Raw genomic sequence first — 18,109 nt, forward strand, 5'->3', positions numbered from 1 at the left:
GTTCCTGTCTCTATTCTTTGGGGAGAGGAGAGATTCTTTTGATTCTCCTGCCAAGACAAACAGAGTTATTTTATTGTAATTGGAGAATAACACCACTGGCTGATCAGGCAGCCAGCTTTGTGCTTTGCTCTTCAAGATGAGGAAGATGGAGGTTTCTTCTCTTGTCATCTGCACTAATTTTTCTACCAGCTCTTTGCTTGCCTTTCATTATCACCTAAGGTTTTACTGTTTGTAAAATGGTGTCACTTTCCTTTTCTGCCTCTTCTAATATTGGTAATAATAATATTCTAATAGTAATAATATTATTAATATACACTCTGGGTCCCTTTTCTGACTGTTGTAAAGAGGTGAGGAGAAAATGGAATTAAAAGAGACTTCTATTCTGGTTACTAACCATTCAGGTGGGTACTCTGCAGATTAAGTAAGATGATCATAATGGAAGACATCTAAATGTCCAAACTTAGTTCCAAGTATCAGGTCAAGTCTTATTCCATGACCATTCTGGAGAGGACGATTTACTCTTCTCTGAAAAATTTCAACATCTTAGCACCTCATTAGATTCATAAACCTGGGCCCTAGAAATCATCTAACCAGCTTCCTCATTGTATAGAAGAGGAAGCTGATGCCCAGAGAGATGAAGTGATTTGTCTAACAATAGGTGGCAAGACAGGGACCAGAACTGAGGTTTCCTGATGCCCGTTTCAGATCTCTTTTTGCTAAAACATGCTGCCCAAATGCTAATAATCAGCAAGTATTACTTAATGTCTAACCAAAATCACTCAGGCTAAAACTTAAACTCACTTCTTTTTTTTAATACAAGCCACAGCTGAAATTAAGAGAACTTCTCACCTCCCCTCCCTTTTTTTCTCCTTTAATTTTTAAATAGGCCCTTCTTCCTGTAGGCCTGTGGTGTCCAGACTTTTCCACTGTGGGATGATCTTTTGATTTCCGAAGATTCTTAGTCACCAGAGTGTGGGCTGGGTGTGGAAGTATCCTTAACAGTAAATGAGCTAGGATTGGACAGTGTGTGAGGGAAGGTTGGTGGAAAGATTATGGCCATGAGATTTCCTCTGTGCTGGAAATCCTGTCAAAGAGGATGTATGGTAGACACTGCTGACCTTGAAAACCAACTGGAAAATTATATTTTTCTAGGTGGGTAAACCATAGATTAGGTTGATAATATGGATGTATCTCACTTTATGGAATAGAGCTTTGCCTGAGAAGTTCTGTGTCAATTGCATTTTAATAATATCAGTCCCGTTTCACCTATTGCAGAGAATGCTATTCCTCATTTAAGAAACCCTGCTGAGAATCTTGTAAAGCTGAGAATCTTTTTGTAAAACAAATAACCATTACTAGTCTGAAAAATCTGATAAGTTTTTAATTTTTTTTTAAATTGAAGCAGACATATACGTCACTATAATTCACTCTTTCCTTGGGTGTAGGTTGCTAAGAATGTGAATCTGTGTTTCTACTGGAATGAGTGTCTAAATCAGATACTATTCACAAGAGGCAGTGGGTCTCTGGCTCTCTTCCCAGTATTCTCACTACTCACCTCATTCTCTTCCTATGTAAGAGACTGGAGAAGAAATTCCATATTTTCAGAATGACTCTAAGCCAAAATATATACATACTATACTTTTTGGTGTCTTAGACACCCTTTGGGAGTGTAGTGAAGGCAATGGACTATTCAGAACATTGTTTTTAAATGTGTAAAATAAAATACATAGGATTATGTAGAGAACCAATCATACTGAAATATAATTATTAAAATATAAGAAAAAATTAAGTTCATAGATTCCAGGTTTAAGAACCCCATGGGCCAATGAAGAGAACACTGGATTTGGAGTCCATGGAGTCAAGCTTAAGCTCTGGTTCACTTACTTCCTGTACAGTCTTGGGCAAGTTTGCTTAACCTCTCTGAATTTCTGCATCCTCACCCATAAAATTAGATGTTTGGATTAAATAACCCCTAAAGTCCTTTTTCGTTATGATTCTAAGATCTTCCTAACCCATGATTAATTCTGGGTTTTTTTTAACCTTGCATTCCAGCATTTTCTATCTTCTATAAAATTTGATTTGATTTTTCCCATTTGTCCTGATGTTTCCATTTAGATATTAATGTGTAAGCAGTGTTGTCTTGGTGACCAAACTGGTGAAATGATTTTGTAATTTTTTGAGGTATTATGTTGCTATTGAACATTCAGGATGGGAAAGTACCCAGGGTGGGATGATAAGATATGTCTGAATTTTGGGGTTGTGTTCTTCATGAGGAAATTTATGGAAGACCATTGAGGACACGCAGATTGTTCTTGAGTTTTAGCATCAGGAAGATACTTTAATATTCTATCTCATGGAAAGTAATGAAACTTTTTTTAAAAATTTCCAATGTTATACTTGCTTGTGTAATGATTGTTACAATTATCTAAATCTTATGGAGAATTCACATTGTGCTAGACACTGTTCCAGGTTACTTTTTTCACAGAGAAGCCATTCTTCTCTTCTGAGCATTTGATTGGGCATCAGGTTCTCCCCCAAGGGGAAGAAAACTTATGTCAACCACCTTTTTACCCTGGGACCTGTCATATAGCACTTTGCTTTGTGACTCAAAAATGCATTTATCATGTAATACTGCCTATTGTGATGCTTTTAAGTCATAATTTCTCAGGGGCTGTAATCTCCATGAAAGCAGGCACTGTCTGAAATTTATATTGTACCTTCCCCTTGCCAGCATAGTACTATACACACAGTATATGCTTAATGTTTCTTGAATTGAATTGAACCCATTTTCATTTTTGCTTTTTGTGTATGTGTGTGTGTATGTGTATGTGTGTGTGGTTTAGGAAAGCGGAAGAACCAAGAGCCATCGGTACTGGCCCAAACTGGGCTCTAAGCACAGCTCAGCCACCTATGGCAAGTTCAAGGTGACCACAAAGTTCCGAACTGATTCTGGTTGCTATGCTACCACAGGTCTGAAGGTCAAGCATCTTTTGTCTGGGCAGGAGAGGACAGTGTGGCACTTGCAATATACTGACTGGCCAGATCATGGTTGTCCAGAGGATGTCCAAGGCTTTTTATGTAAGTTCTGTGTTTCATGAATGCAATTGCTGAATTGTTTTGCCATTTGAAGACAAGCCACACAAGAAAGAGTAAAGTGCTAAAGAGTCTCACTGAAGAGTCAAGGTTACAGTGCTAACAGCATGTACTTATTTCCTATGTTGTATTCTTGGTTACAATTTGTTAAAGTGAAAACATCCTTTCATCCTGTAATTCTTTCCCTCAAACCCCCCCCCTTTTTTGTTTCTGACACTGGGTCTCCCTGTCACCCAGGCAGGACAGCAGCCGTTCACAGGTCCCACGCCACTGCTGATTGGCATCAAAGCTTCGACCTACTGTGTTTCCTCCTTAGTCTCATTTACATCTTCTTAGGCAGCTTTGTGTCTCCCCCCACTCCTGGGGGCTGACCACATTGGTGCTAGCTTTAACAGGGACACCCAATCAGCTTTAGCACTACTACAGCTAAGGGACACCCTAACTTTTGTTTCCTCAGTAGCAGGGACTTCAGGTATATGCCACCATGCTTGGCCATCTCATCTTACACTCCTCCTAACTGCTTGCATTAACTGAAACCTTGTTTTTCCCAAAGGATTCTACCTCTTTAAATACTGGTCACTCCTTTCTCCTCCCCCAACTTCACAGGTCTTATAGGAAGAATCTATGGCACTTCTGGTTGCCTGTTCTGCCAACATAGGTCCACAATCTTTGAATTTCATACTATCTGATGATACTGACATCCTTCTGATCTTTGCTATTCTCATTTCCTAACACCCAGAGTACCTTTTCACCTCTCTCAATTACTTTCATGAGTTTATGATAAAAAATACAATTCAGTACATGAAGGGATTCACCACAGATGCTCATAAGCACTATTCTCCACCTCTCTAGGGAGAGAAGAAAGAACCTGGGCTTGAATGTCAGGATAGAGGTTTTGATTCAACAGCGGAAAAAAAAAAGTTCCTGACTAAAAGTGAGAGAGAATAGAAAATCAATCATTTCTTCTTTATGGTTGAGGCTTTCACTTACCTACAGTACTAGAGGATCTGGAGAGGACCTTTGAGATTATTTAGTTTCACCTTTTTGTTTTATGGATGAGGAAATCAATGTCAAGATAATTGATTTGCCCAAAGTCACACAGATTGTAAGTTGCTCTGGTTTCAAACCCAGGGGCTCTGATTTCAAATTAATCTTTCAAATTAATCGCTTTTCACTGCTCTGTGCTGTGTGTCTGTGTGTATGTATGTCTGTGTGTAATCAAATTATTTTGGGGGCCCTTCTCAAACTAGAATTCATGAAAGTTTTATGAAGAGAAGGTTGTAGAATCAGTTTCTCTGGGTTTTTACATGAATAATAAACTGTAGTTTTCCTGGAGTAATTTAGCTGTTGCCCTGCCTAGAAACAAAAGGCAAGAAACAGATCATTTCTGTTTTTTTCAGCTTGAACTTAAATATCAAAAAAGAACATTTCTACACACACAATAGAACACAAAAAGATTCTCTATAAGACTGTGAATCTCCATTTCATAGCACTTGCTTTAAAATATATGTGTGTGTATGATAACTTCTATACATTACCTTCACAACTGCTTTTCTTGCTTGTGCTTCCGTCTGTACTTCCTTCAGTTTTCTTTGCATTTGAAAAAAAAATTCAATGGCTTTTTAATTTTTGGCATACTAACCATTTCTTCCCTCCTCCATTGAAAATTGAGAAAAAGAAAGAATAGACTTTTATAACAATTAAGCAAAGTTAAGCAAAATGAATTCACGCAGGGTTCAGGTCCAAAAATGTATGTCTTTTCTGTCCATCATCTCTAAGTCAGGAGGTGCTTCTTCGTATGTTTCTTGAAACATGGTTGATCATTGCATTGATCAGAGCCCGTGTCTTTGTAGGAATTGTTCTCCTGGTTCTGCTCACTTCACTCTGCATTAGTTCGGTCTACTTAGGATCACCTGAAATGATCTTCATAATTTCTTACAAACCAATATTTCATTACATGCATATGTACCACAATTTATTCAGTCATTTTCCAATTGTGTAAGAAGCAGCCTAAGGTATCCCCTGAGATTCTAGTTTTCTTTATTCTTTTTTTCCCCTTTTGCTCCCTCCTTCAGGATCAGTAAGATTTGTTTGGCTCACAGCTATTTTTTCCTTTATACCTCCTTAATGCTGTGTGACACATTCCCCTTTCCCCCAATCTTTACTTGTTTCCCTGTTGAATTTGATGTATTTCTACACTAGACTTGGGTGTTTTGGGAGTGAGGGGGTGGTGTGGCTGTGGGTGTGGGTGTTTTACCCTCCTTTTTCAGATAAGAGAGGCTCATGTGATGCCTTCATTCCTCATTCCTTGCTCCCTCTGTATATCTTTCTTTTCATGCACTTGAATTATGAGAACTAGCAGATTCCACCCCCTTCTTCCTGTCTTCTACACTTTATTGTTGTTCAGTCATTTCAATCATGTCTGACTCTTCATGACCCTGTTTGGGGTTTCCTTAGCAAAGATACTGGAGTGGTTTGCTGTTTCCTTCTCCAGCTTATATTGCAGATGAGGAAACAGGCAAATAGGGTTAAGTGACTTGCTCATGGTCACACAGCTACTAAGTGTCTGAGGCCAGATTTGAATTCAGGAAGATGAGTCTTCCTGACTCCAGGCCCAGTACACTATCCACTGTGCCACCTAGCTCTTCCCTTTTCTATACTAATGTAGTCCTTTTAGCTTTGTAACAAGCTTCCTTCTGTTTTCCTTCTCCCAACCATGAGAACAGAACCCATCTACTTCAGGACCTCTGCTTTTGTTATTTAATTCTCAAAAACCCTTTAAAGACATTAAGATTCTGGAGGAACACTTGTTTCTTCTACCTCTAGAAAATGTGAGAATTACTTCACCATACATCTGCCATCTGCTCAAATGTATTTGCTTTTCTAGCTTTCTCTGAACTTTTGGGGTTTGTATTTTAAAGTTCCTGCTCAGATATGGTATTTCCATCATAACTGCTTGGAAATTCTTTGTTCCATTAAAGATCCACTTTTTTTTTATAAGTTATTCTTAGTTGTACGCCTTTATCTTTGGCCTTTTGAAGTATTCTAAGATTTTCTCTTGTTTTTTAGTTACAGCAGCCATAGTGATCCTGACTATAGTGCCTAGGTACCCAAATTGCTTTTCTCTGGTTCCAAGGATTTTTTTTCTTCTAAATGGGAACTTTGTATTTTGGGTGTGACCTTTATGGAATTTCTCCTTTTGGGGTTCCCTTCAGGAGATGACTGGTAGATTCTATTTTTACTTTATCCCTTGGTTTCAGAAAGATCTGGGAAGTTTTCAAAATCAATGGTTATTTAAATCAAGTAATTTAAATTTTCTTCCCCTTATTTTTAAAAAATAAGTTGATTCTGTTCTAATATTTCTTACTGCCTCATAGAAGTATCATTTCTATTTGGTCAATTCTAGTTTTTAGGGAGTTGATTACTTAAGTAGGATTTGTCCCCTTTCTTTTATAAGCTATTCTCTTTCCATTTCTTTCCTCTAGAGCTTTTATTTGTTTTTTATTTCATTTTTATCTCTTGCTTCAATTCTGATACATAGTCATGTAACCCATATGAATATTCCATCATTCATAGTACAGTCCAGACCAAAGTTGGACTTTGCCCTAGGGCACAGCCTGTTGTTAAAAAAGAAAAAATCTGTCCTTTGTGGAGAGATTCTATTGCTCAGAACGTTACCCATTAAGGTGAGAAGGCATAATGTCCAGATCCTGAAATTGAGCTCTCAGTGTCCTACTCTTCCCCCCATTTTTTCCTTTCTTTGGTTTCTTCACAAATTAAAACTCTACTAGGGTAATTGAAAGTGAAAAGGGGGGGGGGGGGCAATGCCTAAAACCAATCAACTTGGTAACTGACTAGAACTCAAGGAAATATTTTATCCCAGAAGTTCATTGAAAAGACATTAAACTTTATCCTAGTCGATCTAATTGAAGAGGTTGGTTTGAAATGGTGAAAGAATATGAATTAGGGAATATTAGAAAAGACTATGTTTTGTTCATTTTAGGTATGTGAGTAATTCAATAAGTCTGACTTACCACATCTTAAATTTTTCTAATTTTCTAATGTTTTAGGTATATATTCTTTCAGATTGTCTAAGGTCTATCCTTTTAAGCTAGATCATCACAGGCAAAGTACCTAGAGAGTATTATCTTAGTCTCTTAAGAAATTTCTTCATTAAATTGCTGTATGATATTATACCCATACTTGTTAAAGATACATCATTCTTTTTGAACAGGATTTTGAACTCTCTTATATAATTGTTGAGCCCTATTCATCAAATCTCATTTCCCTTGTTCTAAAACCCATATGATAAATTTCTTTGTGATTTCATACTTACAGAATAATGGTTGTCTCTACAGACAAATTTACATGTTGTCTTTTATCATATTTAGAATAATATGTAATCTATTGTTTCTTCTTTTTTTTTTAACCTTAGTTACTGAGAAACTTAGAGCCAGACTCAGTCCTTAATAGTAGTAATTAGCTTATCTCAAATGCCTCCTAACGCTATTCATGTATTCCTCTTAAATGGTTTATCCCATTGGTTTAATCCTTAATAATTCTGTCTTGCATTGTTTAAAATTTTGTAAACCACATTAAATCTTGCTGGGAGTAGATTTTTTTTTAAATAACTGTTTTTAGGTTTATATACAATTACTTGAATAGATAAGAATCATGGATTCTTTTAACTTGCAATCTCTTCAGTAAGTATTTAAATTGAATTAAATATGCTTATAACTTTTCACTAGTTTAATCATTTTTCCTTTGACTTTATTTGTTTTAAATTTTGTAATATGGATAGAATGATTCACTGAGAAGTAGGAAATTTATCAATTTAGTCACTGCAAAATCTCGATTAAGATTGACTTTTACCATATTTATTAAAGTAAGGCTTCTGGATAACACATGATTTTCAAATATTTTTTCCCTCCTTGTTCTCAGTGATCCATTTTGTTACTAACTGGCCCCTGTATCTTTGTAATATTGTTCTTTCCATCATAAATAGTAGTAAAGTATGAGTGTCAGGCTGGACATTGGACAGAACACTACACAGCTATTCTGCCAGGCAGAAGATGGAAAGAGATACAATTTGATGGGGGGGAAACATGACACATGTTGAAGCTAATCTTAAGTTATTTAATTTAATGCCTCAGTCATAACAGAATGAAAACCATAGTGAACATTAAGTCCAGAAAAAGTCTATTTAATCTCCATTTTAGAACCAAAAAATGAAGTCAAGTCTCAGTTGACATTCATGCCCATTCTACAAGGGAAGAGAAGAAAGGGGCAGATGGATGCTCTCTTTCCCCAGAAATTGGCTTTGACAGGCAAGAGTTTCAAGGGGACCTTGCTGTTGTTCTGATCCCAGTCTGTTAATAGCAGGAATTGCTGTAAGTAATGTCTAGAATCATCTGCTTATGGGACTTGGGGATTTGCAGAAGGGAAAAACCAGAATTTAATTTTTTAAAAAGAACTATTTAATTTAAAGGACCAAACTCTCCCATGGACTAATTGACTCCCAGCTGGTACTTTCTGGATCCAAGACTGCACAGTGGGTACTGGCCAAATAATTAGTGTCTTGTAAGAACTGTAAATTATTGTCACTTAAAAGGAAAAAAAATGACTCTATGAATTTTTTCAACCTTTATATGAAACCATGTAGGATTTCTGCAACATGATTTGCATTTTGTCTTACAGCATATTTGGAGGAGATACAGTCAGTGCGTCGCCATACCAACAGCATGTTGGATAATACCAAGAATTGCAACCCTCCGATTGTTGTTCACTGCAGTGCTGGTGTGGGGAGGACAGGGGTGGTCATTCTCACTGAACTGATGATATGCTGCTTGGAGCACAATGAAGTAAGTTGGTTTGTATTCCATGTGACTGTCTTATCTTAGGGAGATAAGTCTACATGATGGAAAAATGGCATTTTGTCAAGGGGAGCAAAATAGTTTATACAAGTTGGTTTGCAAATGAAAATGTTTCACTCCTCTCCTTTTTCATCTCCTCCTCCCCAAATTCTTGTTTCTGGTTTCCTGATGAAGTGAGTTTACTAATCTGGGCCAAATTTTCCCAGTTCATCAAATGAATGGGGGCACTAACGATTTTTGTGGTCATAAAGACAGAGTGGATGGAATGCTAGATTTGGAGTCAGTAAGACCTGAGTTCAAATATAACCTCAAACACTAGATAGTATGAACCTTGAGCAAGGTTAGCACTCTGTTCCTTGATTTCCTCATCTGTAAAATGATGATAATAATAGCATCTACCTTCCAGGGTTATTGAGATAATGTGAGATGATATTTGCAAAACACTGTGCAAGTCTTAAAGCATTACAGAAATGCTGATCATTATTATTCTGTTTTTATTATTATGGATCCCTTTGGTAGTCTTCTGAAACCTATGGACCTCCTTAAAATAATGGTTTTAAATGTATGAAATAAAATCCATTGCATTACAAAAGAAACCAATAATAATGACAAAAAGTTTTCCTGATCTGTAAAATTGTGATAATACTACCTACCCTACCTACTGACAAAGACTCTTGTGAGAATCAGAAAAGCTGAAATCTATAGAAACCCTTTGTAAAGTGTCAAGCACACAGATATAAGGGGTGATAGAAAGAGAAGTGAAAATTTGGAGCCAGTCATTTTAAAATTCTCTTCTTATTTTGCATTTGCTTTAAGAAACTTACACTCTTTTTTAGACCCTCTGGTTTTGTTGTGGGATGTTTTTGTAATGGGTTATTTTTACTGTATACTTTTGAGATATTTTCTCCCACATTAATTCTGACTTTTCCAGATATTGGCTCAAAAAAAAAAATAGAAACCTTGGACAAATCTCATTCATTAACCCAAATACCAGACATCCAAATGCTGGTGATAATAGAGATGCCTTATGAGAATGTGTTTTCTTTTACTGGCAGAAAATTCTTTTTTAAAAGAGGTGAATTTGCTGTATTGTAGAATTAATCGGCTGTTAATTTGCTTTATGGTAGCTGATCCGAAGGTCTCATTATATAGAGATGTGACTTCCTCTATACTTGTTGGAATAGTTTGCTATTCTGAATCTTCAGTTCACTTAGGCTATGTGGGTTAGAGGGACTGCACACAAAGAATTCACACTTCCTACACTCGTTGAGTTTTCAATATAGCTTAGATAAGACCAGCAAAATTTAAAGAATAAATGGTAATAATAAACCCTTCCTAGAAACAAAGTAGTTCACCATTGATTGAGGAATAGCTTAACAAATTGCGGTATGAATATTATTGTGCTGTAAGAAAGAGCAAACATGATGAATACATTTGATGTTCAGTTGTGTCTGACTCTTTGTGACCTCATTTTGGGATTTTCTTGGCAAAGATACTGGGGTGATTTGCTATTTCCTTCTCTAGTTCATTTTACAGATGAGGAACTGAGGCAAATAAAGTTAAGTGACTTACACAGAGTCACATAACTAGTAAGTAAGTGTCTGAGACCAGGTTTGAGCTCATGAAGATGAGTCCAAACCCGGTACAGTTATCCACTGTACCACCTAGTTGCCCTTGATGAATACACAGAAGCATAGAAAGACTTAAAAGAATGCAAAATGAAGTAAGCAGAGTTAGGAAAACAGTATACACAGTGACTACAATTATGTAAATGCAAAAAAGAACAATCACAAAATAATTTAAAATTAATGATGCAGAATTACAAGGAACAAAGTTTGGCCTAAAAGAAAAGGCAGAAGAAGACATCTCCCTGCCACTCTTTCACATAGGTGGTGGTTGGTGGTTAATATTTTGTGGTTGTAAAAGTTCTAGTATAACCTTAAGCTTAAGCAATTCAGAAAATTGATGAGATAAGAAGGAAATTTTGTTTTAAATGGGAAAGCATAATGCACAATCTTTATCAGAATCTGAATTACAATTTATATAATTACATTGTGAAGGCTGTAGTTTGAAATTCACATTGAATAATATCTTATGAAAGATGTTTATATTGAAACCTGGAAATTTAGACACTTTCTGTTAAACATTATGCACTATTCAAAGGCATATAAAAATCTTGTCTGTGAATGATTAGCTACAGAATGTTATGTAATATAGATGGGAAATGGGTGAAAGAAGTTCCATCCATCTCTTACTGTGAAAAGGCACTCTTAAAAAGAGAAGGGAATGGACCCTCTCTTGTGGCATGGGGGACTAGCTAAATGAATAAAAATTTTTATCACCTCCTTCCATTCTTCTCCCTACATTAGAATTCTTTCTTGACTGTCCTCTGTTCACTGTCATCCGCATGGTGCCTTTGATGGAAAAAAGGGTGGGGGGCACCAAAATCCAAATACAGCTGTTATTGATTAGGTAAAATAAATGAAATCATTCTATATAGGGATGTTTTTTATGTGTTTGTAGCTCATAACGGGTGGGAAAGTACAGGATAATCCACTGGAGAAAGAAAGGCATATTTGGATGCCCCTCCTTTTTTCTGCTTTGTTGTATCCCTTTCATCTCCCCATTCCTACACCTCCCTCTATCCCTCTATTTTGTTCAACTTGAGGAGTAGTGTTTAGTGGGCTTTTCCTGACATAAAAGGTTGTTCTGTTCTGGGCTCTTTGGAGAGCCTTCAAAGCCTGAGCCATGATGATGTGATGACACAAGGGCTCATTGATCTCCAGATGTCATTGGCCCAGTAGAATGCAAACAATGAGCGTCAAAGCCAGGACAGGACTGAATGATGGGCTTGGCTACTAGGGCCTGGCTTCGACTCATTTTTGTGTGCTTGGCTCAACCAAGCTGTCTGTGGTGTGGCTGAGCATAACTTAATTCCTAAGTACCTCGTTGTGTGCCAGAACATTCTTTGGTGGAACCTAGCAAAGCCAAAGAGAACTTCTGTCTTCTTTGATAGCCAAAGGTGATGTGATGACTCTTATTATTTTTCTCTGTTCTTTACTCTGCCCTACAAAAAGCACAGTTAGAGACAGGTTTTCTCCATCATAATCAATTGGTTAAGAAAGCATATTAATTTTGTTATGGTTCAGTGGTCAGGCATGCTTAATTGAATTCAGGCCCCATTATTTTTTAAAACAAATCTTATCAATGTTGTTGTTTTTACATGGCTTAAATTTCTCTCATAACAAAGAATTTTTTTAAAAGAAAAAGTAGAGAAAAATCAACCAAAGTGAAGAATGCATTGAAAAAATCTGGAAATGAATAGTTTCATACCTATGGACTTCCCACCTCTGCAAAGGAGTGGAGGAGGTATCTTCTCATATTTATTCTTTGGAGTAAGACCCCATTCTTTTGCCAAAAACGAAAGAAATTCCTTGTTATTATCTTCTATTTCTCCCTGCCCTTCCCTTTCACCCTCTCCCCCTTTCCCAAAGACCCACCTTGGACCTTGCCAGGTTAAAGTGCAAACCTGTGGCTCTGTGTTAGAAAATTAGACTCCCTTTTGTCCAACCAGATTTCAAAACATACTTCAGTCCAACTTCCACCATTCTCAGTATAGGAAGCCTTTAGTACCATTAGATTAAACACCTCAGCATTCTAACTTGTGTATCACTTAGAATTTGTTCTTCTAGTGTTAGGAAGATGCTTTTTCACTCAGTTTTCTTTTGCATATTTTTCTTACCATGAAGGAGATTATTAGAACCACTGAACCAAAGGCTTCTCTATGAGGGTTTGACAGATTCTAAAGGTTGCAACAACATGTGGCACATGGATCACTAGATTTGGATGCAGGATTCAGCCTGATTCAAATCCTGCCTCTGCTACTTATTCTTGGCATGAGTTTGGGCAAGGCATTTCCTTTCTCTGGGCCTCTGTTTCCTTTTCTCTAAAATGAGGGTTATTGGACTATATGACACCAGAAGTCAGTTCCAGCTTTAATTCTATGATCCTCTGCATAACTCTTCACCATGCTCTATAATCTTGTTTTCTCATGCTTTCACTTATCTAAATGCTGCCAGTAAAATTTTAGTGCTCAATCTATTTTTCCCCCCAGGAAATGGCAGTTCTTTAGTTTACAAGACATTCTCTTGACTGAACAGATTCAACTGCCTCCCCTGCCCAGATAGGCTAAATTTTTACTTGGCACATGGCAGGTATCTTGAAGTTAATGTTTTTTTGTTATTTTTACCCTATGTTGGGAGGGAAGGGGGGAAGAGTCACTAGTAAGACTGAGCAAATGCCAACTGCCTCAGTTGATCCTTTTAATAAACCTGCCCCTTAGAGCTGGGGGTGGTCATGGAGAGATCCCATGGAGATCTTCCTGAGGAAGTTGTGTTGTTCCCTGGTCAAAGAATTAGAGCTACTATAGTCATCCATGCCCTGAGCTAGTGACTTAAATCATAGACCTGCGGAATGACAGAGCTGGAAGTGATTTTAAAGGTTGTCTTCCAGAAAAATCTAAACATTTTGCAAATGAGGAAACTGAGGATCCTTGAGAAGTTAAATGACTTTCCTGAGTTCACACGATTAAATTTCCGAGCCCAGACTCTGGTCTCTGTGCTTTTCTGCTCTACCCCATCCTTCAGTACCCTTCAGCACAATCTGATAAGTTTTTACTGATTAAATTGATATCTCTTGTATTGCTTTCTGGAAAAAGACCCTTAATTGAATCTTTAGGCTTCCTTGTCTTCATGGTACTAAATACTATGGAACAGAGTACAAAAGATCCCCAGCCTCATGGAACTTACTGCCTGACCTTTGATTTTTGAATTTGGTGGAAGCTCAGGGCCTCTCTCCCATTAGTAAGCTCTTCCTGAAACCTCCATTTTGGGGAAGGGCCTGCAGATGACCATCCATCCATGATTTTCTCTTACCCCCCAAGTGGTTGCCTTCCCTTTCTCAGCTCCCCTTTGATGTGTTGTCTTCCTCAGTTAGTGTGCAATCTCACTGAGGACAGGAAATAACTTGCTTTTTTCTTGTATTTGTATCCCCAGTACTCCACTTGGCACCGGGCATATAGTAAGACTTGTCTTGTGAACAAATCTTTTTTCCCCCTCTCTTTAGTCCCTAAGGACTCCATTTTTAAGTCTTTAGTGTGCAATGTTTAGTTAGCTGTAGAAAAGGCTTTGTGTTGACTTTCTGTATATTTTTTATCTCTTTATCTTTGTTCATGTTTTTCTCCACCAAGAGAACATAAGATCCCTGAGTACAAGAACTGTTTTTGTTCTGTTCTGTTTTTTGTTCTGTTTGTCTCTGTGTCCCCAGAGCTTAGTACAGTGACGGGCACATTGTAGACACTTAATAGATCTTATTGAATGCATTAATGTGAATGTGTAAGAGAGAAATAGCATGAATTGCATTGTAGGTGTGGCTGGTATTTTTTTTTTTATAATTTGTTGTGCTTTAAATGCTAAGTAAGCAAAAGCACACAATTGGAATTGTATTATTCCATTATTTGAAGCTTCCGGGTTATCTTTGCCTTTTATATGTCACTTTATGTCATAGATTGAAAGGGCACTGAGGCTTAGAACCCTGCCTCATTAACTTAGACATATAGGTGTCATTATGAGGCTTTTGCCTTTTTTCCAAGGAAGGTTTTCAATGAATGGAAACGGGCCGTTGTTGTCTGATAAGAAATATCTCCTGACCTTGCCGCCAGCCTCACAAACCACTTTGTTATCCACCAGATGTTTGGATTATAATTTATGTAATTACTTTGTGACTTTGTAGCTTGAAATTTATATTGCATTATGTCTCATAAAAGATGTTTGTACCAAAACCTGGAAATTCAGGTATTGTTTTCTGTTAACACTAAATGGACTGTTTAACTATTCAAAGACATTAAAAACATTTTCTCTATAAAAGATTAACTACAAAATTATATGTAGTCTAGGTGATACTCTATTCATACTGTAATAACTTCATACTTCCAAAGTACACTTTCATATAGTATCTCATTTGATTCTCATAGTGTTCCCATGATTTAGATGCGTGCTATTTCACATGATAAAACCATGCCCAGAGAAGTTAAATGACTTGTCCAAAGTTACACTGTTGTGTAATGGGAATTATAGATTTGAAACCAACCCCCTCATTTTACAGATGAGGAAATTGAAGCTCAGAAAGTTTAAGTGATTTGCTCAGGGGTCCCACATCAAGGAATTGTCTAAGGTAGGTTTTGAACTCAGTTGTTCCCTTCCTCAAGTTTAACCCTTTATCCATTGTGCTACCTTAATCAGTAGCAGGACAAGAATTGGCTTACATCTTTTAATCTAATGTTGCCATCACATATCGGTAGTGACTCATTGGCTGGATTATGGAAGGAAAGGGAATAAGTATTTGTATAGCACCTACTATGTGCCAGGCACTGTACTAAATGCTTTACAAATATTATTTCATGTGATCCTCACAACAACCCTACAAGGTAAGTGCTACTACTATCCTCATTTTGCAATTGAGGAAACTGAGGCAAATAAAAGTTAAGTGAATTCCCCAGGGTCATATAGCTAGTAGGTGTCTGAGGCTGCATTTGAACTCAGGTCTTCCTGACTTCAGGATCAGTGCTCTATTGGTGCTTCACCTGTCTGCTGTGATTATCAACCATACCCACAGTTAGCAACCAGGATTATCATCTTGCTTTCTGAAAAAATTAACTATTCTTCTTAGTAAATCTTACACAGAAGATAGGTGCTCTTGTCTTTTACTGTTTTAAGACTTAATGTTTTCTTTTCCCTTCAATTTACAGAAGGTGGACGTGCCTATGATGCTGAGACACCTGAGAGAACAGAGGATGTTCATGATCCAGACCATCGCTCAATACACGTTTGTCTACCAGGTCCTTATCCAGTTTCTCCAAAACTCTAGACTCATTTAATTTCTCATAAGATCCAGTTCTGTGTGGAAATGGGTCCTACAGAACCTTGTGGAATGAAAAGGCCTCCAGACAACATCTAGTGAGCCAGTATGGTGCAGATGGCTGGCAATGAGCACACCCCAATCCCTCCAAAGTTAGGAGCTCAAGGGGTCCCTCAGGAGAGGAACATGAGAGATAATCATGGATTATTTTATATGAGATAATTTATTTTTTCCCTTTGGAATAACTTTTGTGAATTTCTGTAATATCTTGTTGTACCATTTATAATGACTCCGTGTAGAACCACATTTTGACTGATCTGCATTGTAACTTCTTTGTGGGGAAGATTGCCTGTTGGGTCACCTTAGGGACTGAGGCTTAAGGTAGGAAGCACATCTTCTCCTTAGTAGTTTTCTAACAAACTATAATTCATCATCAGTTACAATTGTTCAGATATGAAGAAGGCAAAGGAATTATTCCTTCACAAAAAATACTAGGACAAGTCTTCCTGAAAGTAGAGAGTGATTTCGTTGAGTATATTTTTTTTTTAGGCAGTTGGGGTTAAGTAACTTGCCCAGGGTCACACAGCTAGTAAGTGTTATGTGTCTGAGGTCAGATTTGAACTCAGGTCCTCCTGACTCCAGGACCGGTGCTCTATCCATTGTGCCACTGAGCTGCCCCTCATTGAGTATTTTTGCTTCTTAGACTTGCTGGCTACTCTCTTCTTTCCCTTCTAATCCTCTTTTCATTACCCTCATTAGCCTCTCAGTTTCTGAGGTTAAGTTAATGTTTGGGAAAACAGAAAAAAAAATTCCTTCCTCTTGGTCTGAGCAGTACAAACTCCCAAGGTAGATACAGTACACTTGTCTCAGCCACCCACAATTCTGAGATTAGTATTCTGTGTTTCCCTCCCAGGGACTATGTTTCTTGTAGTTGCTTCCTTTGGTGGGTTCATTTGATGAGCCCAGTGGCCTTTGGGGCACTCTGCCAACCCCATCTGTTCAGTCAGGCTAGCTGCCTGATTGATATCAGCTGATGGACCAAAGTGGGAAGGGAACATACTTGACATTTTTCGTTATTTAAATATGGTGGATAGGTGCCCGGTGGGGTAGGTGATAGGTGCAGTTAGTCTATCCATCAGTCTATCAATAAGTTATTGGAAATGTTGCAAAGGAAACAGTTGGGCGATCTGATTTACAGAGCTCTTTGGCACTCATATAGCTAGTCTCTTGGCAGGAACCCCCCCAAAAGCTTAACCACAGTATGTGTTAGTCATCCCTATCTTTCAGTGACCTGTAAGGGCAAAAGCCAGGACTACTGATAACCAAGAGCTAGTCCAGCTTCACTGCCTATTCCTTTCCTGGAGATCTTATCCATGAATTCTTCTAGTGAAATACTTTGTTTAATTTCATACATTCAGCACAAGCTAGTTCCATTACTACCCCTGTCTTGAGATCTGTTTGGCATTCTGTCTTATCAGTTGTACCATCACTACCCTTGTAACTTTCTTGCATTCATATATTGTGTTTCATCTTGTTTACTCCTGGCATGGATTTAATTCAGTGCTTGACAAGACCTGTCTCTGATGTTCCAATTCTTTTAGGAGATGGCCATATTGCAGTGCCATTACACACACACACACACACATACACACACACACCTGTGAGTCCTAAATTGGTATTGGTATTGTCTTGGTGTTGGTATTCTTTTTCATTATGTGCACTCACTGTTCCTTACAGTATATTTTTCCCTGGTCTGAAGGTGAACAGAAGGAATACCCCCAGAACAGTCAGAAGTATTCATAGATATCTCTGAATTCATTGTTGTATGGTAGGAGCTATAAGGAGACCTTTAGAAATCAGATCAGAATAGGAATTGCGTTCTTGTCTATATAGCAGTTTGCATCTGGTTGCATGTAGCAACTTCACTCATGTTTATTTCATTTCAGTCGATTGATTTGTAAAGAAGAAAATGTGGGGTTATAAAACTCTTCCTCCTCCCCCCAAAAGGATCACGGGTTACTGAGGAGTGTGGCTTCCTGTAAGCTTTGCCAGATTCTGGGAATCTTAGCATATGTGTTCCAAAATCAAAGCCATAAGTATTAAATAGTATAGAAAGAGCACATATCAATTTTCCCACTGGACAAGGCTTTAGAACTTGATGATCTTTTAATTGACAATCTTTGTTGTTGTTGTTGTTGTTGTTGTTGTTGTTGTTGTTGTTGTTGTTG

General features: G+C 37.6%; 1 protein-coding gene across 1 annotated transcript in view; it reads left to right on the top strand.

Moving 5' to 3' along the window:
• Nucleotides 1–16,432, top strand: part of PTPN14 (protein tyrosine phosphatase, non-receptor type 14) — a 242,120-nt gene extending 225,688 nt beyond the window's left edge. Inside the window, exons 17-19 of the mRNA XM_027871866.1 lie at nucleotides 2,844–3,078; nucleotides 8,791–8,954; nucleotides 15,772–16,432. Coding sequence (XP_027727667.1) covers nucleotides 2,844–3,078; nucleotides 8,791–8,954; nucleotides 15,772–15,900 — 528 coding nt within the window. The 3' untranslated portion in view covers nucleotides 15,901–16,432. The remainder of the gene's footprint in view (nucleotides 1–2,843; nucleotides 3,079–8,790; nucleotides 8,955–15,771) is intronic.
• Nucleotides 16,433–18,109: the final 1,677 nt, after the last annotated feature.

This window comes from Vombatus ursinus, unplaced genomic scaffold (assembly GCF_900497805.2).
Source record: "Vombatus ursinus unplaced genomic scaffold, bare-nosed wombat genome assembly UNPS02014798.1, whole genome shotgun sequence".
Classification (NCBI taxonomy): Eukaryota; Metazoa; Chordata; class Mammalia; order Diprotodontia; family Vombatidae; genus Vombatus; species Vombatus ursinus.